Source organism: Rhinoderma darwinii, chromosome 1 (assembly GCF_050947455.1).
Source record: "Rhinoderma darwinii isolate aRhiDar2 chromosome 1, aRhiDar2.hap1, whole genome shotgun sequence".
Taxonomy (NCBI): domain Eukaryota; kingdom Metazoa; phylum Chordata; class Amphibia; order Anura; family Rhinodermatidae; genus Rhinoderma; species Rhinoderma darwinii.
Genome location: NC_134687.1, coordinates 100,493,635 through 100,517,363, shown reverse-complemented (window position 1 = coordinate 100,517,363; position 23,729 = coordinate 100,493,635). Strand labels below are relative to the sequence as shown.

The 23,729-nt window shown below is 40.2% G+C and overlaps 1 protein-coding gene across 1 annotated transcript in view; it reads right to left on the bottom strand.

The window, feature by feature from the left end:
• Nucleotides 1-23,729, bottom strand: part of GLRA3 (glycine receptor alpha 3) — a 180,860-nt gene that overhangs the window by 19,868 nt on the left and 137,263 nt on the right. The window contains exons 4-7 of the mRNA XM_075849654.1: nucleotides 21,591-21,814; nucleotides 11,353-11,435; nucleotides 10,035-10,172; nucleotides 2,722-2,936 (exon numbers count right to left, since the gene is read on the bottom strand). Coding sequence (XP_075705769.1) covers nucleotides 2,722-2,936; nucleotides 10,035-10,172; nucleotides 11,353-11,435; nucleotides 21,591-21,814 — 660 coding nt within the window. The remainder of the gene's footprint in view (nucleotides 1-2,721; nucleotides 2,937-10,034; nucleotides 10,173-11,352; nucleotides 11,436-21,590; nucleotides 21,815-23,729) is intronic.

Here is a 23,729-nt window from a genome sequence, read left to right as displayed (position 1 = left end):
ACACAATAGTGATTTTTTTTTGGAATGTCAGTAACATGCTAGAAGACTACATCATTGAAATCCATCGGCCCTGACCTTCAATTGCAAAAACTACAGTGCACCAATACCCTCCTCTCAACTTGGTGAGTTAGTACAGTATTGGGTTATAGGGATAGACAAAATGCACAGTATGCTTGCCTTGACTATACGAGCTTAAAAAACAGCCAAAGCACCAAAGAAAACTCTAAGGGTATGTGCACACGGTAGCAGGCTTTTACGTCTGAAAAGACAGACTGTTTTCAGGAGAAAACAGCTGCCTCGTTTCAGACGTAAATGCTCCTCCTCGCATTTTGCGAGGCTTCTCTGACAGCCATAAATTTTGAGTTGTGCTTCATTGAGTTCAATGAAGAACGGCTCAACTTACGTCTGAAAGAAGTGCCCTGCACTTCTTTTGACGAGGCTGTATTTTTACGCGTCGTCGTTTGACAGCTGTCAAACGACGACGCGTAAATGACTGGTCGTCTGCACAGTACGTCGGCAAACCCATTTAAATGAATGGGCAGATGTTTGCCGACGTATTGTAGCCTTATTTTCAGACGTAAAAGGAGGCATAATACGCCTCGTTTACGTCTGAAAATAGGTTGTGTGAACCCAGCCTTAGGCCTACTATATACAATCCGCTCTGCTTAGTGCAATTCGGAGCAGTCTTTGAAGCTCATGCTAGGCTTTGTTCACATCTGCGTCGGGACTCCTTTCATAGATTCCGTCTGAGATTTCCATCTATGTATGAATTTTCATTCCTTCTTCTCTTTTCCATTAGTAATATTTTCTTCTTTTTTTCATATTTAGTTTGTAACCATATCAACATTTTATTTAATATCTGCTAAATCATCATTAAGGCCTCATTCACACGGCAGGTTTTCCCGGCCGGGTGCCGGCCGTTCATAAATCGTCCGGCACCCGGCTGCATTAGGAATAAAAGACCCCTAATGGGGCTATTCACACGACCGATTTTTTGACGGCCGGGAAAACCGGCCGTCAAAAAATAGGACATGCTCTATCTTCGGCCGGGTGCCCGGCTCCCATAGAAGTCTATGGGGCCGGGTAATACACGGCCATCACCGGGATGTGTCCCGAGTGATGGCCGGGTTTTCCGGCGCTTGCGCTCTATCTCCTCCTCCTCACAGCGCAGAGTGCATGTGAGGAGGAGGAGTTGATGCCATTCGGACGAATGGCATCGCTGTACACTGTGTGGCAGGGCCGGGGTGTACAGCAGGTGGAAGGGAGCGCTGCGCTGGCTCCCTTCCCCTGCTTGTTTTAAAAGCGCCCTGGCCCGGCGACACCTTCGATGGCGCCGCTAGCAGCTGCTGGTGCTGTGGCTGCTAATACTGTAGCGACGCCACTATACCAGAGCGGGGAGGTATCTCCCCGCTCTGCTATGTGCTAGCCGCACTTTAGCTCCTTGAAGGAGCGGAATCCCCGTGTTTTCTGGGATTCCGCTCCTGGACAGAGCGCTTGATGTCTCTGTCCATATCTGAGCAGTGACATCAGCGGAAACTCCTGAAGCGGAATCCCCGAACACATGGGGATTCCCCTTCAGGAGTTGCCACTGATGTCACTGTCCAGATCTGCCCGGCCCGGCACGGATGCAAAACTTAATGCAAACCGGCCGGGCAAAATGGCCGATTTTACCGGCCGACACTCGGGCTCGGGAACGACCCGGTCGTGTGAATCCCGCCTAACAGAATTGCTTTGCTCTTGTTTACCATTGATACATATCTCTCATTTAGCATTATCAACACTGTCATGTTCTAGACAAGTACAAGATGTACTCATTTGCAAAAGTTAAATTTCAGGGACTCACAATTAATCTCTTTCTTCAAGCTAATTTCCTTGCTTTATGTAACTTAAAGAAGTTCTCTGTTTTAAGAAATCCATTTTCAAATACCCTATTAAAAATTTGGAGTTAATAGGAAGGGGCCATCATTCAGGACCCTCATCTATTAGCCAGAGTAGAGAGAGGCTACAAAGAGCGTCCGTCACTCTGGAGGTACCACCATATTTATGCATTACATGGACAGCCCTTAGATCTTCAAGAAAACGGTGTAATGCTCCAAATCCCCAGTAGTGGCCCTGCAGAAAAATTGAGAATTCCCCACAGATTACAGCTGTTCACTGGGGGGGTCCCGGTAATGGAACACATTAAGATCAACCTATTACCAGGATAGAGGCGACTCTATAGAGGAGACTCTTCTAAAAAAAAAAAATATTAATAGTATTATAAAGCAAATGCTACTATTACTTAAAAAACAACAACATACTGTAGTTGGTATTCATTTTTGTAGCACATAAAAAGCTTGTTAGAACATTTCGATTTTGTTGACCAGTTTGCTAATAATGGTAGCTGACATGTTTTCGCTTATGCACTAGTTGTTTCCCAGCATAGCAATTGAATCATATTGTATATTGTCATAATGATTCTATTTTCTTGTTTAGTCTACATAGCTGTATAACTTATTTGTTTCATTTCAGTACATTAATATAGAGTTTTATGCTAGTGAAATACAGATGTAGCCATCTTTATCTTGACTTTTAACGCATTTAATACACAGTGGCAAGATCCTTTATCTTGACCTTTTCAATGATTTGTCAATGGTTTTTGTTGGGTGATATCACGCTGCAGCAAGTTATCAGTCAAGATAAAGATGGCTACATCCGTAATATGTTTTTTAAGTTGCTTACCTTAGGCAGTGAAGTTCTGGAACCGGAACTCTGCGTTGTCATAGTTAGGACAGTAGTTATACCTAAGGCAACTCTGGCTGGAGCTGCATCCATGTTGATCCAAAAGGAAACCCATGATAAGATAACAATTAAAAGACTGGGAATGTACATCTGAATCAGGTAGTATCCCATCTGCCTCTCTAGGTGGAATCGAACCTCAATGCATGTAAACTTTCCTAGAGGAAAATAAAAATTAGAGAGAATGCAACTGTGAATACATCTGCAATGTAATAATAATCTAGAAGAAAAATATTTTCAGTAAAATGTCCTTGTCTAGATTTGTATATTTTTTAGAATGTAGATTATTTTTTTTTAGAATACATTGATGAGATATTTCAGCAGTTTTACTGTGTTTGAACTCTAACGACCAGACCTATTTTGGCCTTAAAAGGGTTGTCCAGTTTGTTTGTTTTTATTAGTTATTTGTAGAATAGGAAATCATACTAATATACATGTTGTAATGATGGGGGTAGGGAAACAGACAAGTGAGCACTAATCTACCCGCCACTCAGTCCCTGCCTACTTGCAACGACCCGCCCTAGGCGACGGGGTACAATTGGGCGACAGTCCCTACGCTCAATAAGTGCACGACGGACAAACAGACAAGGGTACACAGAAGCTAAAGGAAATGGGGCAGTTGCCCACGGCAACACCGTGAGCAACAAGAGTGGTGAACAAGCCGAGTCAAACCAGGAGTGTACGAGGTACCAAATGCAGAGCAGGAGAGTAGTGAACAAGCCGAGTCAAACCAGGAGTGTACGAGGTACCAAACGCAGAGCAGGGGAGTAGTCAGTAAGCCAGGGTCAGTATGAAGCAGGGACAAATAGTTCAAGAAGCTGCAGCAGGGCCAGGAAACCAACCAAGAAGAATCACAAGCAAGTAGGAACAGGAAAGGCAGGTATAAATAGACAGAGGGCGGGAGCTAGCTCCGTCTGGCCAGGCTGCGATAGGCTCTCCCACTCCTAAGCCTGCCATCCTGAGTGGTGGAAGATGGAGTCAGTCTCACAGACATAGAAGCAGGTGCAGACTGATTACCTATGGGCGTTGAAACAGAAGCTGTGCCTGGCAGATCCTTTACACATGTATTAGAAATTCTGCTCACATACTTTTTTTTATAGTGCATGATGGCCCTGAATATGAATATGACTAAACATGGCGTCAGTCATGCGACCCAACACACGCACGCACACACACACACACACACACACACACACACACACACACACACAACGCACAACACACACACACACACAACACACACACACCACACACACACAGCGCACACACACACACACACACGCAATGTGTTGAGGCAACATGGGCTATGTGAATAGGACTAATGGTGAAATAATGATAAACAATTGATTCACTGCCTGTATTCACTGTCTCTAGATAATTTATAAAATGACAGCCTGTCTCTAGGTGATGTTGTTAATAAAGTTAAATAAAAAATACAACACACAACGCCCAGAGGAGACCGGTAGAAGAACGCAAGAGCTGCTCCTCACCGACACTGACAGACATAATGATGAGATCCTTCTGTAGGTAGAAATACTTTATAATTTCTCCTCCTATAATAATCTACTATTTACCTATTATATACCTGAGTGTCAGTGGTCACATGATGTGGGTCACATGACTGTCCATTCAGGTATCCTATGGGTGCTTTTTAATGAACCAATCTGTGGGCTATACAATTTTTTTATGTTTAGACAGAAACAATTACACTAATATTATAATGCATGTGAGCAGAATGTTAAATATACACTACCGTTCAAAAGTTTAGGGTCACTTAGAAATTTCCTTATTTTTGCAAGAAAAGCACAGTTTTTTTCAATGAAGATGACAGTAAAGAGGCTCTGTCACCAGATTTTGCAACCCCTATCTGCTATTGCAGCAGATAGGCGCTGCAATGTAGATTACAGTAACGTTTTTATTTTAAAAAAAACGAGCATTTTTGGCCAAGTTATGACCATTTTTGCAGTTATGCAAATGAGGCTTGCAAAAGTACAAGTGGGTGTGTTTAAAAGTAAAAGTCCAAGTGGGCGTGTATTATGTGCGTACATCGGGGCGTTTTTAATACTTTTACTAGCTGGGCGCTCTGACGAGAAGTATCATCCACTTCTCTTCAGAACGCCCAGCTTCTGGCAGTGCAGATCTGTGACGTCACTCACAGGTCCTGCATCGTGTCGGACACATCGGCACCAGAGGCTTCAGTTGATTCTGCAGCAGCATCGGCGTTAGCAGGTAAGTCAATGTAGCTACTTACCTGCAAACGCTGATGCTGCTGCAGAATCAACTGTAGCCTCTCGTGCCGATGTGTCCTCGCTCGTCTGACACGATGCAGGACCTGTGAGTGACGTCACAGCAGTGATCAGGCAGAAGCTGGGCGTTCTGAAGAGAAGTGGATGATACTTCTCATCAGAACGCCCAGCTAGTAAAAGTATTAAAAACGCCCCGATGTACGCACATAATACACGCCCACTTGGACTTTTACTTTTAAACACACCCACTTGGACTTTTGCAAGCCTCATTTGCATAACTACAAAAATGGTCATAACTTGGCCAAAAATGCTCGTTTTTTAAAAATAAAAACGTTACTGTAATCTACATTGCAGCGCCTATCTGCTGCAATAGCAGATAGGGGTTGCAAAATCTGGTGACATAGCCTCTTTAAATTAATTAGAAATACACTCTAAACATTGTTAATGTGCTAAATGACTATTCTAGCTGCAAACGTCTGGTTTTTAATGCAATATCTACATAGGTGTATAGAGGACCATTTCCAGCAACCATCACTCCAGTGTTCTAATGGTACATTGTGTTTGCTAACTGTGTTAGAAGGCTAATGGATGATTAGAAAACACTTGAAACCCCTTGTGCAATTATGTTAGCACCGCTGTAAACAGTTTTGACCTTCCTTTGAGCTAGTTGAGAATCTGGAGCATTACATTTGTGGGTTCGATTAAACTCTCAAAATGGCTAGAAAAAGAGAGTTTTCATGTGAAACTCGACAGTCTATTCTTGTTCTTAGAAATGAAGGCTATTCCATGCGAGAAATTGTCAAGAAACTGAAGATTTCCTACAACGGTGTGTACTACTCCCTTCAGAGGACAGCACAAACAGGCTCTAACCAGAGTAGAAAGAGAAGTGGGAGGCCCCGCTGCACAACTGAGCAACAAGACAAGTACATTTGAGTCTCTAGTTTGAGAAATAGACGCCTCACAGGTCCTCAACTGGCAGCTTCATTAAATAGTACCCGCAAAACACCAGTGTCAACGTCTACAGTGAAGAGGCGACTCCGGGATGCTGGCCTTCAGGGCAGAGTGGCAAAGAAAAGGCCATATCTGAGACTGGCTAATAAAAGGAAAAGATTAATATGGGCAAAAGCACACAGACATTGGACAGAGGAAGATTGGAAAAAAGTGTTATGGACAGACGAATCGAAGTTTGAGGTGTTTCGATCACACAGAAGAACATTTGTGAGACGCAGAACAACTGAAAAGATGCTGGAAGAGTGCCTAATGCCATCTGCCAAGCATGGTGGAGGTAATGTGATGGTCTGGGGTTGCTTTGGTGCTGGTAAAGTGGGAGATTTGTACAAGGTAAAAGGGATTTTGAATAAGGAAGGCCATCACTCCATTTTGCAACGCCATGCCATACCCTGTGGACAGCGCTTGATTGGAGCCAATTTCATCCTACAACAGGACAATGACCCAAAGCACACCTTCAAATTATGCAAGAACTATTTAGGGAAGAAGCAGGCAGCTGGTATTCTATCTGTAATGGAGTGGCCAGTGCAGTCACCAGATCTCAACCCCATAGAGCTGTTGTGGGAGCAGCTTGACCGTATGGTACGCAAGAAGTGCCCATCAAGCCAATCCAACTTGTGGGAGGGCCTTCTGGAAGCATGGGGTAAAATTTCTCCCGATTACCTCAGCAAATTAACAGCTAGAATGCCAAAGGTCAGCAATGCTGTAATTGCTGCAAATGGAGCATTCTTTGCCGAAAGCAAAGTTTGAAGGAGAAAATTATTATTTCAAATAAAAATCATTATTTCTAACCTTGTCAATGTCTTGACTACATTTTCTAGTCATTTTGCAACTCATTTGATAAATATAAGTGTGAGTTTTCATGGAAAACACAAAATTGTCTGGGTGACCCCAAACTTTTGAACGGTAGTGTATGTATATTATAAATTTGTATTATTTCCTACGCTATAAATAAATTAATAAAAATAAGTAAAAAGCGGACAACCCCTTTATGACCAAGCATTCTTTTTTTTTTCTTTTTTTATCATCGCATTCCAATTATTTTTTCATTGACATAGCTGTATGTTTTTTTGCAAGATGAGTTGTATTTTCCCATTTCACATATGAATAATTCATTCATTAACTTACTTTTATTAATGTTTTTGGGAGTGAAATGTAAAAATAACCGCAATTCCCAAATGTTTTTTGAGTTTTAACTTGATGCTGTTTACTGTGCGTTGTAAATAATGTGTTACCTTTTATTCTATGGGTTAGTACCATCACAGCAATAGCAAATATGTATCTTTCTTCATGTCTTACAGCTTTTTTTTTTTTTTTTTTTTTTTTTACAATAAAAGCCACAGCTTTTTTATTTTTCCATCGATGCAGTCATATGTCAGTTTGTTTTTTTGCAGGACACAAAGTGGTTTTCATTGGTAACATTTTGGGGTACATGGGACTTATCGGTTGAAGTTTTTTTTTAAGAGGGTGGATGAAAAAAAAGCAATTACAACGTTTTTTTGGGGTTTTTTTGTACGCCATTTACGCTGTGGTTTAAAAATGCTGATAACTATTGCTTGGGTCTTTACGACGCGGAGATGTCATATATATGTTTTTAGTTTACACTTTTTACAAAATACAATTTTTTGTACTGTGCATTTTTTTTAAAAAACAAAAAACTTTTTCATTTAATTAATTATTATTATTTTTCTTTAGTCCCACTAGCGGGACTTCTCATTGCAATTCTTTAAACTCTGATATAATACTTTGGTATAACAAAGTATTATTAAGTCTCAATGTAAAACTGACAGGCAATCTTTTCGATCCTGCCTCATGTTCTGTATTTTATCTCCTGCTTTAGTTGGGTTGTCTCATATGCATGGAGGTACCTTAACAGTGCTGTGCTTTATGATGGGGTTAGGCCTCATGCACATAGCAAGGCATGAGGCCTGAATCTTGTGTGGTGGCGCACAGTCTTTACGCTTCTGTAATATGGTCTTGAAGGACTCCATGTTCTTCTGCATGAAGAAATCTGTGACTGGTGATGTATACAGGCACAGCTTCCTCAGAGTTTTCATGGATAACTTGGTAACATCTCCCAGAAGTAACCTCCTTGCACGGTCCCTCACCATTAACAGATGTGACATTCTCCACATTTATAATGATTGAGTAAATGGACTATGAGGGAGATTCAGTAACTTAGAAATTTTCTCGAATCCATCCCTCGGATGATCATTTTCAGTAATCCTGTCATAATTTTTTTTGAGAGATCTAGTAAGGATTTTAGATCTGTCCTATTACTGGGGGTGAATAGTTATGCACTCAATTTGTGTTTAGTATTTATAACTAATGTAGACGACTTTGTAGAGATTTGTTTTCATTTTGACATTAAAGTATTTTTTCCTGTTAATCAGTGTAAAATGAATGCCAATGTAATTTAGTGTTGAGATTCTAAGGAGGGGATAGAGAATACTTTTATAGGCATTGTAACTTGTAAGCATCACCTCATATACATCAACTTAGTTTTTAATTTCCATTGCCTGTCATGTACCATCACGATGTATGTCCTGCGAAGCAGCACCTCAATATCATCTGTTCCAGCTAGAAATATGTTCCATCTGGAAAAATGGCACATGCCACATCCGTATCCCTCATTTGTAACGTAGAGAGCATGTTAACTTGAGGAATACTTCAGGTATTTTAGGAACTACATAATATCTCAGTGAAAACATGATGCTCTACAATAGATCATAAATCTTTATATTGAAATGGTGAGCAAATAGCGTTTAACATGGTTCGTATGGAAGTTGGAATGTGAATTCTATGTGCAATAATATTTTAAGTACATAAGGGCTCATGTACACAGGCATATTATCCTCCGTGGTAGTCTCAGAATTCTATGGAGCCATAAGGCTGGGTTCACACGACCTATTTTCAGACGTAAACGAGGCGTATAATGCCTCGTTTTACGTCTGAAAATAAGGCTACAATACGTCGGCAAACATCTGCCCATTCATCTGAATGGGTTTGCCAACGTACTTTGCAGACAACCTGTCATTTACGCGTCGTCGTTTGACAGCTGTCAAACGACGATGCGTAAAAATACAGCCTCGTCAAAGAAGTGCAGGACACGTCTTTCAGACGTAATTTGAGCCGTTCTTCATTGAACTCAATGAAGCACAGCTCAAAATTTACGGCTGTCAGAGAAGCCTCGCAAAATGCGAGGAGGAGGAATTACGGCTGAAACGAGGCAGCTGTTTTCTCCTGAAAACAGTCTGTCATTTCAGCCGTAAAAGCCTCTCATCGTGTGCACATACACTAATATGGCACCAGTAGCAGTTTATAGATCACACTTTCCATCTGTATGCCTCCAATTTCATATGGAAGCATACATAGGTCTCTATGTTACAGAAGCCTTAGGAACTCTGTATTACAGTGCCATGGGGACGCCATGCACCGATATATAGGCTCCTTGCAAATAACTCTGCCATGTACATGGAGCCTTTAAGGTAGGTTCAATACCAGAATTGCTGCATTCCATTTAATTCTTTGATTCTTTTGTTTGTCTACATCAGGCTAGAAACTGTAGTTTTACTTCGCATTTACAGTTTTGTAAATATGTAATGCGTAGTTGGTCGCTAAGGAGCAACAGAAAGAATAAGAAAGGACATGTGGAAAATCTAATCAATATAAATATCCCTTTGTATTTGATTTTTGTTGGTTGCTCTTTTTAATAACTAGATGGACAGATTGTTTGGGTCACATGTTAATGATTTATAACATTTTGTTAGTATTTAATGGGCCAGATAGAAATTTTGCATTACAATATAGTGTAATAATATAGATTTGTGCAAAGCAATGATTCTCTTTATTATTTTAGATGAGATTTGGTTTTGATTCTGTTCTTAAGATTACAATAAAATACTCGCAATATTTGAAGACATTTAATTACCTCGTCATTGAATAAGAAGTATGGGAAAAATGCAATAATAAGATTAAGAAAGGTGAACAGGAGACAATTACCTGTATTATAGTGCTTGGTACAATAACGTAAATCTTTTTCTTCTTTTAGAACAAACTGTGGAAGAGTCAGGCCGTCTGCTAACTGTACCGGTGCATTATCTTGCCATTCAAAAATGAGATCATTCATTGTGTATCCAACTGGAAGAAACATAAGCATAACCTAAAGATAAATATGTCGTATGACGGTTCTATCATGCAACAACATCAATTAATAATCTGTTCAGAATCTTTTTTAAACAAAAATATAGATAGTCTTCATCTGTAGATATTAATGAAAGTGTTCTTTACAGAAATGTAAACTATATCAATTCCTATATTTAATTGCTCTATAAAGGCCTCTCTTATAGAGTCTAGGATGCATTTTCTGGTTCCCTGAACACTGTCTTGGAATTATATCCTTGACTCCACATAAAATACTTTGATACTCAATAGTATGGTGTGTAGTCAATTGAAAAACAGCTGTGGGTAATACTGATTATCATGTGAAGCATGTCAACAGTTGCCAGAAGAAACATCCCAAACTCAAAGATATTAATCTGACACGAAACAACTGCTATGTTAAAATCTGTTCCGCCAAACTGAATGTGTTCATCTAACATGAAAAGTAAATGATACAGGTTTCCATTGTATCTATCAAAAGTATTAGTAAAGGTTACATTACATTACAGAAAGATCATTTTATTCTAAAGACAAGCACGTCCATATTCCCTATTTGATTATTTGGACATAGAGTAAAGTCCCTGACTTGGGACCCCCCTCTGTCAGCCCAGTAAAAGTGCTTTCTGTTCTGACGCACCAGGCTTGCCCAGGTATTGCGTATTTGCCCATTCATTTGAATGGTCAGGCATGTAACATTACATTATTTTTGCAGTAGCTGCGCCAGAGATTCCCTTACTGATGATAGGAGATTGTTGGGGGTTCTTATATCACCTTGTTTTTGGTTTATTTTGTGCCAGTTTCTTGGAGCACTTTGGTGGATCCGCCCTTTCCAGTAAGTCATGACCTTTACCACTAAGCCACTCTCCATTTTGAGACATCTCTAATGACATCAAACGTCAAAATTGCACCAAATTGGGCTAAAATGCTCCAATTTTCACCAAAGTTTTGCACATTTTTCAACACATTCTAAACCCAAACACTGCCCCAATGTAATGTTGAAAAGTGGATATTACCTATAAATGAGGGTTAAATCGTGAAACAATATTCAAACATGAACTTATGGTTTAATTTGTGTCTGTGAATGTGATAAGTAGATAAATGAGAAAGTGTCAAATACTTATGCAAATGTAAATATTTTGTTTTCTCGCTTTTTACTTACAGCTTTCCAGTTGCATTATACAAGTTTGCACATCCATAGGAAAGTTTTTTAGATCCATAGGACAGGACAGGGTAAGTGTCAGCCTGAAATCACAGAAAAACAATGTTAATGAATGAAATGGTTTCTTTTGAAGAGCAATAGACATTGATGCTGCCTTATTTCTCTTACAATCCCAATCAGAGAACAGTTAGAATAATTCTCTCTTCTGTGGATACCTTTTCCTGCATGGTCTATTATTGCTTTCTGTTAATGTAAAATGTTTCATTTTTTTTTTCTGGTAAGATTTAAGTCCAACTGTAACGTCAAAGAAACTGATCTTTTCTCCTTATGACTTTTTCAATAACGATCTTTAAAACAGAAACCTGTTTAGATCTCTAAACAGTGTCAGACTGAGGTTCCTTAGGCCCACCAGAGGAGTTTAGTCCAGTCCAACCCTGTCTCTTAGGCTGGATTCACACGTTCCGTAATTGACGGACGTATTTCGGCCGCAAGTCCTGGACCGAACACAGTGCAGGGAGCCGGGCTCCTAGCATCATAGTTATGTAAGATGCTAGGAGTCCCTGCCTCGCTGCCGGACAACTGTCCCGTACTGTAATCATGTTTTCAAAATTCTGCACCGCATGTCAATTTCTGAGCATTTGTTGCGCTCAGTATTTACATAGCGTGAGGATGAGATTTGTTCTGTCTCATCCACTTTGCTGTTACTGTATTATGCTGCGGATTTTCCGTAATTAATACCATTGCGAAAAATCTGCAGTATTTACGCAACGTGTGAACTGACCCTCAAACTATAAGGGCCGGTTCCCTCCTACCCTTGGCATTCTGTTGTTCTGCTCCGTCAGAGAAGCAGATCAAGGAAATAACCAGTAGCTGACGGAACCCATTGACTTTAATGGGTTCCGATAGGGTGTCTATTGTTTCCGGTATTTTTCTGCCGAATGTGCGATGGAGGCCCCTAGCCGAGCCTCCAACGCAAGTGTGAATCGGTCCTAGTGAAGAAATTAACCATTTGAATAAATATTTCCTATTTACTGCAATATAAATATACAAAAAACATACAAAAATAAACATATTACAATAAAATATGTCTCAAAATCACATATTTCGTAACTGATATCATGCAGGCTGTTGCACTGATATAAGTAATGGTACATTGCCATTGTTTGAATTTACATGCATAGTTAAAGGGATATTTCACTTTCATCAAAAAAAGCTTATTTATTGTATTTTAAAAAGTTAGAGACAATTTTGTAATATATTTTACGTGTTGATTCCTCACGGTTTTCATGATTTGAGCTTGTCATCAAGAAATAGGAATCTTCATTGTTTACATTTAGAGGCTGAAAATCTGTCTCGGTCATGTTATGGACACACAGGTGCACGGCTCGTTAACAACACAGTACAGTTATGAGAGCTGTGTCTTGTAACGAGCTGTGCACCTGTGTGCTCATCACATGACCAGGACAGGCTTATTAACTAACTGATAAAAAAAATACGAAGATCTTGAAAAACCATGAGGTATTGACATACAAAGTTAATGAAAACTTTTTCTAGCTTTTCATTATACAGTAAATAAGACATAAAACGGAAAAATGTTATGTTTAGCCAGTGTGACGGTTATTCATACTATAGACTATAGAATGAAAAATCAAATATTCCATGGTCATTCAAGTTTAATAAATAAGTATGTTCATGAAGGCAAATAATTTTTTTCCCAAATCAAGTGCACTGTATTAATTTATACTGTCTCTTAGTGATCTGCAACCTGTGACTCTCCAGATGTAAAACTACAACTCCTAGCATGCACTGACAGCTGAAGGAGATCCAGATGGAGAGCCACATGGTGCAGTCCACTGCTTTACACCGCTTACATACTTTATGTGCTAATACTTTTTTTTAGAACAAAGAAAGGTTGGATTGGATTTACTGTCTTAAGAAAATTATCACAGATTTTCTACAGGGGACAACATTTCCTTTGGTTCCTGTTAGTCCATATAAGTTTTATTACATTTTAAGAATCGAAGGAGCAGAAACATTTTGGATATTATGGATGTTGTCATGTTGTTAATAAAGTTAGATATTAAAAAGAACAACTAAAAGAAAAATGACTCCTCCTCACTCTTCTCAAAATAAGCTAAACCGGAGCAGGCAACATATTAAGGCTGGGTTCACACAACCTATTTTCAGACGTAAACGAGGCGTATTATGCCTCGATTTACGCCTGAAAATACGGCTCCAATACGTCGGCAAACATCTGCCCATTCATTTGAATGGGTTTGCCGATGTACTGTGCCGACGACCTGTCATTTACGCGTCGTGGTTTGACAGCTGTCAAACGACGACGCGTAAAATGACTACCTCGTCAAAGAAGTGCAGGACACTTCTTTGGACGTAATTTGAGCCGTTTTTCATTGAATTCAATGAAGAACAGCTCTAAATTACGTCCGTCAATGACGCCTCGCAAAATGCGAGGAGGAGCAATTACGTCTGAAATTACGGAGCTGTTTTCTCCTGAAAACAGCTCCGTAATTTCAGACGTAAATGCAGTTTACGTGTGCACATACCCTAAGATCCAAACCACCCAATATAATACAGTAAATACACAGAAATACCGCTCAAACAGTACTTAGCTACAGTCCCAGTTTCTTCAGAAGATACCACTTCCCCCAGCACATAAGCGTTAGACATTTAGGCCTCATTCACACGAGCGTATCAGATACACGCGCATGAAAAATGTGCGTGAATCTGGTCCGTGTGTGTTGCGTTATGCATCAGAGTGCTTTGCGAGTGGCATGTGATATTCACGCACTCGCAAAGCACATCTTTCTTTTTAATTATTATTTTCAATTGAATTGATGCGTAAATGGATGTGCCTCCATGTGTGATTCGTGGTTTCCACGCACCCATTGACTTCGATGGGCGCGTAGGTGCATAATTACGCACCAATATAGGACATGCAGTGAGTTTCACGCAACGCACTCATGCTGCGTGAAAAATCACGCATGTGTGAATGGCTCCATTGAAAACAATGGGTCCGTGTGCTGTGCGTTGTTTCAACGCACAGCACACGGTCATGATTCACGCTTGTGTGAATGGGACCTAAGTCACAATGCTGCACTTTGTTCTCCTGGGCCCTGTAGTTCCACAGTGCATCGATATTCAGACGCTGGCTCTCAGTTATTTCCAGGTATCCAAACAGATTACCCTTCAAAATAAGATTGAAAGATAGTGCAACACGGCAAGTAGGCTCCACAGCGCACAATTTATTTTATACTTTCAAAGTATAAGGCAGATGAAAGCACATTTAGGGCACGTTCAGACGTGGCAGAATTTTTCCGCTGCAAATGTTGGTGCAATTACACAAAGAATCTGCACCAACATTTGCATATTTGACAGGTAATTCAGACGTTGCAGATATCACAGCGGACTTGCCAAAGATTTCAGTTTTTGCATTGCAAAGGCTGAAAACCGCAGTGAAATTCCGCTTCTTCTCCGCAACGTCATGAGCATGCTGCGGAGGGAAAATTCTGCACCGCAGCCTAATTTCCGCACAGTTATTTTCTGCAACATCTGAACTAAGTTTCCTAAAAATGAATAGAAACAAATGTAAAAAACGGCTGCTGCAGAATTCCACTGCGGACTGTCCTCAGCGGAATTCAACAGCAATTCCACCACGTCTGAATGTGCCCTAAGGGCATGACCAGACGTGGCGGAATTGCTCTGGAATTCCGCTGCGGACAGTCCGCTGCAGAAATCCGCAGCGTACACGTTTCTCCATTGCTTTCCAGAGCTTTTTAGTGAGGTTCGTTCACACATTGCGGAAAACTCCGCTGCGGACCATAGGCTGCGGTGCGGAATTTGTTGTCCGCAGCATACACTGGTTGTTGCGGACGTGTAGCGGACTTGTTGCGGACTCATAGCGGAATTTCTCCATTGACTTCAATGGAGAGTCAAAATTCCGCAACGAAGTCCACAGATGTTATGTGTGCTGCGTAGCGTATTTGTTTTACGAACATGATATTTCTTCATTCTGGCTGGACCTATGTATTTCTAGGTCTACAGCCAGACTGAAGCCCCATGCACACTAGCGTAAAAACGCCCATTATTACGGCACGGGCAGGCTCATAGAAGCCAATGGGGCTCCCGTAATTACGGGTGACTACGTGTGTGCACCCGTAATTACGGGAGCGTTGCTAGGCGACGTCAGTAAATAATTACTGTCCAGGGTGCTGAAAGAGTTAAACGATCGGCAGTAACTGTTTCAGCACCCTGGACAGTGACTTCCGATCACAATATACATCAACCTGTGAAAAAAATAGAAGTTCATACTTACCGAGAACTCCCTGCTTCTTTCTCCAGTCCGGCCTCCCGGGATGACGTTTCAGTCCAAGTGACGGCTGCAGCCAATCACAGGCCAATCACAGGCTGCAACGGTCACATGGACTGCCGCGTCATCCAGGGAGGTCGGGCTGGATGTCAAGAGAGGGACGCGTCACCAAGGCAACGGCCGGGTAAGTATGAATTTATTTTACTTTTACTTTGGAAAGGGCTGTTCCTTCTCTCTATCCTGCACTGATAGAGAGAAGGGAAGTACTTTCACCTGAATACGCAACGGCTAATCCGAATCAATTTAATGCCCATTTTAGGCAGAGCCGCAACAGAATCTGCAACGCAGATTATGTTGCGGCATTGATGCGGACATTGGCGGAAGAAATATGCCACGTCTGGTCATGCCCTAAAAGTTAAAACAGCAAGCATGTGGCAAGCCAAGTTCACCCTTTTGGCTTCTTCCGGGGGATACTGGGCATGCATTAAGATCGAGTTTAACTCCTTAGTCACCAGCCTATTTTAGGCCTTAATGACCAAGCTATTTTTTAAGTTTTTCCATCGTTGCATTCAAAGAGCTATAACTTTTTTATTTTTGTGTCGACATAGCTGTATAAGGACTTCTTTTTTGCGGAACAAGTTGCATTTTTTTACAGCACCACTTTGGGATACATATAATTTATTGATTAACTTTTTTTGAGGGGGGAATAGGAAAAAAAAACATACATTTCGCCACTTTTTTGTGTCCTAAATTTGAGCCGTTTGCCGTGTGGTATAAAGAACATAATAACTTTATTCAGCGAGTTGTTACGATTGCGACCATACCAAATTTATATAGTTTTCTTATGTTTTTACTACTTTTACACAGTAAAAACAATTTTTTTTTCAAAATTATTTATTTTTGTGTCTCCATATTTTAAAAGCCATACTTTTTTATTTCTCCGCCTATGCAGCTGTATGAGGGCTTTTTATGTGGGATGATTGTAGTTTTTATTGGTACCATTTTGGAGTACATGCGACTTTTTGATCACTTTTTATCACATTTTTTTGAAGACCGGATGAACAGAAAACAGCAATTCTTGCATTGTTTTTTTATTTTATTTTTTACAGCGTTCGCCGTGCGGGTTGAATAATCTAATAGCTTTATAGTTGGGGTCATTACAAATGCGGCAATATCAAACATGTCATTTTTTCATTTTTTTTTCTTTTATAAATAAAGCACTTTGTAAGGGGAAAAGTGGGTTTTTAGATTTTTTTTCTTGGGATTTAGTCCCACTAGGGGACTTTACTATGCGATCATTTGATCGCTTTTATAATACACCGCAATACTTCTGTATTGCAGTGTATTATTGCCTATCAGTGCCTCTGGTCTAACAGTCATTAACTAGAGGCAGACCTGGGGGCCTTTGTTAGGCTTCCGGCTGCCATAGAAACCATCGGCACCCACGATCGCATCGGGTGAGAGAGAGGGAGCACCATTGTGCGCTGCAGGAAAAAACGCTGCGAAATAAGTTTTCTCTGCCTCCCATTTATGTCAAAGTGAGGTCAGAGATGTAAACGCCCAGAGATAGGGCATGTCGCTTCTTCTTCCCGTAAGCCGATTTTTCCGCTCGCGGGAAAAAACCGTCTCCACCTCCCATTGAAATTAATGGGAGGCATTTTCGGCCGTTTTTTGGCGTGTTTTCCGACGTGGTTTACATGTCAAAAAACTTGTAAAAAAACTCAGTGTGAACAAAAGGTTATTAATAATAAAAGCTAACTTGCCATATACCTACTGATAATAATATTCCAACCAAGAACATGTACAAGACAAAAAATTTACATACACAGCAACATTATCTACATTTCCTTTTTCACTCATCATGCCATTATTCCTAATATTTCTTTACATCCCACTATATGTTGGAGCTTGTTATTTGCAACACATGTGACTATTTAAACTTGACCTGTATACACGTCCAGTTTGCCCTAGAAAAAGCCAAAAGTGCAAAACCCTGGATTTTTTTCACAGAAACAATAGTGTAGTCGACTACGGTACGCTATTGTTTCCATTAAAAAAAACCAGAAGCCTTACTGAACGGAAACAAACAGAAACCAATTGAAATGGAAGCATTACCATTGAAATAAATAGTAATGCACACGGAAGCTATAGTTTCCGTTTGGCTTTCCGTTTATCTGTTCCTCTGACGGAATGGATGAACGGAAACCCCAAACAGAACCAGACGCTGATGTGAACGAGGCCATATACTTTGTAAGTATAAAAGTATGAGATGTTGCTGTAATTTATAATTTCTGCTCCTCCATAACCTATTATTCACCTGTTATATACCAGGACAGTGTTACCTGAATGCCAGGGGTCACATGATGTGGGTCACATGACTGGCAAAATCTTTATCCTATAAATGCATTACTATGGACTAATCTATACCATTTTTTTATGCCATCAGACAAAGGCAACTACACTGGTCTAAGAAAGGTATGTGATCCGAATTTTAGATAAGTATATATTAGAAATCTTAGAAATAGTAGAAATTATTTTTAATAATTGTGATTTGGATTTTCTTCAGAGACATTTTATTCGTTATCTATATTAGAAATCTGTATGATTTCCTATTCTAAAAATAAATGTAAAAAAAAATGAAACGTGAACAACCCATTTAACCTCTTAATGACTGCCGATACGCCTTTTCCCGGCGGTCATTAATGGACTTTATTCTAGGCCGCCGACTTTTCACGACGGCCTACTCAACGTCCTGCATGGGTCTCCCATGCAGGCTGGAGCCGGGGATCGGCTGTCGGATGTCAGCCAGGCTCCTGCTTCAACGGTAGCGATCGAAGTTTACTTTGATCGCGGTCGTTTAAGCCTTCATTAGCGACCGCTGCATTTGAGTTGTTTACAAAGGGAGTGAGCACCCTCTGTCACCCATCGGCGCGTGTACGACACTAATGCCTTGCGGCCAAGGCATTAGTGTCGTACACGCGCCGGGAGGTTTTGAACAAGCACACAATCGTGCTAGCCGGCTGAATTAACAGTGAAATCAAACACAATACTAAATTGAATCGATAATCCCTGATGATGTGTCACTTATCTATGTGGCACTGAAACGCGTTGGATTGTCTGTCAGTCAGTGAGGTGTGCCAGTAGAATATATCGTGAGGGGTGAGGTGGTGTCTGGTGTTTGCAACTATACTATCACATCAGCACACCTCTCCTCATTACTGACCACCTTATCTGAGCCTGTTTACATTGTTACTTGGGGCTAAGATGGCTCATTTTAATGAAACAACTCAATAAAATTAATTTTAATCGTTCTATTTTCAGGCAGTAAAATTGTTAATTTACGGAACGGAATACTTTATCAGTGTGCATATTCAACATTATTATCAGCTATTTCACAAGCTCAATATAAACAGTAAATCCCCTCTCTGAGACATCAGCTTTTCTGTATACTTTAGTCTTCATTAGAAGCCCATTTATACATAGAAACACTTTACAGTGGTATTTAGTAGTTGTGCAGTGGAACACACATCTGTCAAGTTGTACGCTTAGCAATCCTCTCCAATTCTGAGGACTCTCCAGTGTTGCTTCCCTATTTGCATTTGTAGACATGTCCATTGGACCGCAAGGAAATTTGATCTTTTGTCCCCGTCCCCCCCTACCCCACACTTGGTCTTTTGTACCTTTATGATCTACCATTTTTACCTATTGGATGTCATGTTTGCTATTTTCTTTCTTGTTTATACTGAGATTTTTATTTGAAACCCGGAAAAATATAATAGGGACAGTCCCTAAATTTTGACCAACCTGCAGGAATGTTACCTAATTTGGAAGTAAATAAATCTAGACTGGTGTAATAGAAAATTATAAAAGTTTTTCAATTTACGGTATTTTATCGCTTTATTTAGACTTATTCCCATCAGTGTTTTCATTTTTATTTGACTTCCAGTAGATTTTCTCTTTTGCCAGTGATACTAAAGGACACATTGAATGGCACGTCGCTTTTGCTCTGCTTCTGTAAAGCCATGGGCTACTCCTGACATTTCCTATATCAGGCAGACTGTTGTAATGATGTCCTTCTAATGACATTGTGCCTTTTTTTTACTAGAGGTGAAATATATTTATATCACCCAATATCCTGAAAGGTAAAACGCTCTCACTAAACCCTCATTAGTCCACAGTGTGGTATGATAACATATTCCTACCACGTATCCGCTATTTATGACCATCTCTTGTGACTTCCTGTAAGATATAGCATATATTCCAATCCCTACTCTTCTTTACAAACAGCTGACATCTAAACTGGACTAGGATTTTTTCAGTATTTGTCTGTTCAGTCTTCTTGATTGCTTTTTTTGAGTGTAATCTACATAAAATGACTGTTGTTTATTAATGAACATATTATTAACCCTTTTTTATTTTTTTTTCTCCTCCTCGCTTTCTAAAGTCAAAACTTTTTATTTTTCTGTCAATATTGCTGTATGAGGGCTTGTTTGTTGCAGGACAAGTTGTATTTTTTAATGGTGCCATTTATTGTACCATATAATGTACTGGGAATGTGGAAAAAACACTTTGCGGGGTAAAATGAGCAAACAAACAGCGATTCCGCCATTGTTTTTTGGTTTTCGTTTCATTCACCATGCACTGAAAACAACAAGTTAACTTTATTCGACAGATCGATACGATTACAGCGATACCACATTTATACGTTTTACCACTTTTACATAAACTATTTATTTAATTTATTTATTTAAACAAATTTATTTTCAGTCGTCATATTCTGAGAGCCACAACTTTTTTTTTTATTTATCGATTGGGTGGTGTGAGGACTTTTTGTTCTTGTGGGACGAGCTGGAGTTTTTATTTGTACCATTTTGGGGCCATATAACTTTCTGATCACTTTTTATTCAAATTTTTTTGGGGGGGCTAAGGAATTCTGGCGTTTTTTTTTTTTTTTTACAGCTTTTACCGTGCCAGTTAAACAAGGTTATATTAGAATAGCTTAGACTTTCACGGACATGGCGATACCAGTTATGTTGATTTATTTATTTTTACATTAAGGAAAAAAACTAGATTTAACTGTAATTTACTAGTTTTTATTAGTCTCCTAGGGACTTGCACAATATACTGCAGTGCTTAATAGAAGTACAAAGACGGCAGACCTGGGCTCCTTCATTAGAGTTCCAGGCTGCCATGAGAACCATCGACACGATAGTGCCAACGGGCTCTTGGAGGTGGTCATCCCCACTTTCTAACAGTTTAGATGGTACCAATGCGCTCTTGGAGGGGGTCGCCCCCTCTTTCTAACAGCTTAGATGCCATGGTTGCTATTGACTGCTGTATCTAAGTGCTTAAACAAGCGGAATCTGAGTTATCTATGATTCTGCCCGTGGCAGTGAGGTGTCAATTGTAACATACAGCCAACATCCATGCATTATGGAGCATACTAAGTCTGTGAGCGCATTCTATTCTTCCCTATGGCGACTATCACATACATGTATGTGGCATGTCACCAAGTTGTTAATACACTATTTCATCTACTTACTTGTGTAGTTGTAGGGTTTGTAAAGTATTGAACAATTAGACGTTACATACTATTTAATATATTCTTTGTTTAAATACCTTATTATTTTTAAGATCTCTGCTTGCTGTAGGTAAAGGATAAAATTCATTATCTACATTTATAGGCTAAAAGCAGAACTTATCTAGTCCTGCTCACACAGATAATGGATTAAATACCACTGACTTAAATTTCTTTCTTTCACTATTAATTTTACTCTGGAGCAAAGCTGGCACCCACCATGGAAGGACAGTAATTCCTATACAGATAAGCGTCCTTCCATGACAGACGTTCTTTAACATAAACACTTTAGCTTCTCACATATATAACCTTTACTTCAAATATGCAACGCACCGGATAGAATAAAGAACATTTCCATCTTTGAAGATTCTCAGAAGCTTGTTGTCCGTCGTCACTTCATGAAAGTTGGCACCCTTTTCATTAGCAAAAAACAAATCGGGTTTCCATATAGAATCCAACATAGAAGGATCTAGATCTAAGGAGTCATCCGGATATTCACTATATGCAAGACGGGGGTCATTCCACTTCTGCCGCAGAAAAATATTTAACCGGTAATCCTGTGGAAAAAATGAACATATCATTAATGTTGTTGATGCATAATTAAGACGATCGATATCTATACATCAAATAACAAGTACAAGAACATAAAACAAGTTTCATAAGATCAACCACAGTCAATCACTTATAACCACACCGTTTTTATAAGATGTCATATTTGAAAGTGGATGTAGATCTCTCTTTGGTCCATATACAGTGACCTGAAACATAGCTAGAGCTTTTTGGGTAAGAATACATTGCTAGTAGATAATGTTGGATAATTTGCACAGTCTTGTAAGGCTTTGTCATGGAATTCCCTACGAAAGTTCAGGTATCAAAGTGGAGCTAGAGGGATAAGTGGCTGTCAGACAAATCTAGTAGTGCTTATCTCCATAAAAACAGAGAATGGGGCAATGTTAAAATGAAACATGCTCAATCAGGTTGTCCCATACACATTAGGTTGTTGGCATACCCCGTTGAGTATCGTCGACAATTAACTAATGTGTATGGCCAGCTTAAATATATCTCAAGCCTCAAATATATCTTAGGTTCCTCCAGAACAACTGTTTTAATTTTATTTTAGACTCCTTTTGATGACTATGTAGCACTTGAACTATGTAAAAATAAAAAACAATAATATCATCTTTCCATTTAGTGCCATAAGCCTCCATCCGTGGTTCCTTCAAGGTTTCCGTCACTTTGATAGCAAGAATAGTGCTTTATGTTCCGTTATAAACTAAAGCCATAGCAGACATGGGCACAGACTTTATTGATGATCTGTTGTTCATCCGAATCAAAACACCAAAGACTGTAAAATGAGATCAACACAACTAATGTATATTACAGGATGGACATACTGTATACTGGGCCAAAGCCATGTATCCAAATGAAAGTAATATATCAATCATCATATATTAACCATAACAAATCTGTTTACTATATGATGTCAAAGTAAGGTAAAGTTAGTAAACCAATATTGTAATCATTGATACAGGGGCGTAACTAGGAAAGACTGGGCCCCATAGCAAACTTTTGACTGGCCCCCCCCAACAGGTTCCACACACAGCCCCCCTTATAGATAGCACCCCTTGTAGATACTGCCCCCCTATAGATTGTGCCATTCAGCCCCCCCTTTAGACTGTGCTATACAGCCCCCCTGTAGACAGTGTCACACCCACTTGTAGATAGCGACCCCCACCTCCCCTTGTAGATATCGCCATAAAGCCCCCCCTGTATATAGTGCCACCGGGTTCCCCCTGTATATAGTGCCACACATTCCCCTCCCTTGTATAAAGTGCCACACAGCCCCCTCCCTTGTATATAGTGCCACACAGCCTCCCTTAGTAGGTAGTGCCACACAGACCCCTGTAGATAGCTCCACACACAGACCCCTGTAAACTCTGCAACACATAGCCCCCCTAGTAGACAGTGCCACACAGCCCCACTAGTAGATAGTTCCACACAGCTCCTCCTTGTGTATAGTGCCACACAACCCCCACTTGTATATAGTGCCACACAGCCCCCTCTTGTATATAGTGCCACACAACCCCCTCTTGTATATAGTGCCACACAACCCCCTCTTCTATATAGTGCCACACAGCCCCCTCTTGTATATAGTGCCACACAGCCCCCTCTTGTGGATAGTGCGACACAGCCCCACTCCCTTGTAAATAGTGCCACACAGCCCTCTCTTGTAGATAGTGCCACACAGCCCACTGTAGATAGTGACAGCCCCCTGTAGATTTTGTCACACACAGCCCCCTGTAGATAGTGCCACACACAGCCCCTGTAGACTGCACCAGAGACATCCCCCTTGTAAATAGTGCCATACAGCCCCGCTAGTAGATAGTGCCACACAGCTCCACCCCTTGTATATAATGCCACACAGCTCCCCCCTTGTATATAGTGCCACCCTGCTCCCCCTTGTACATAGTG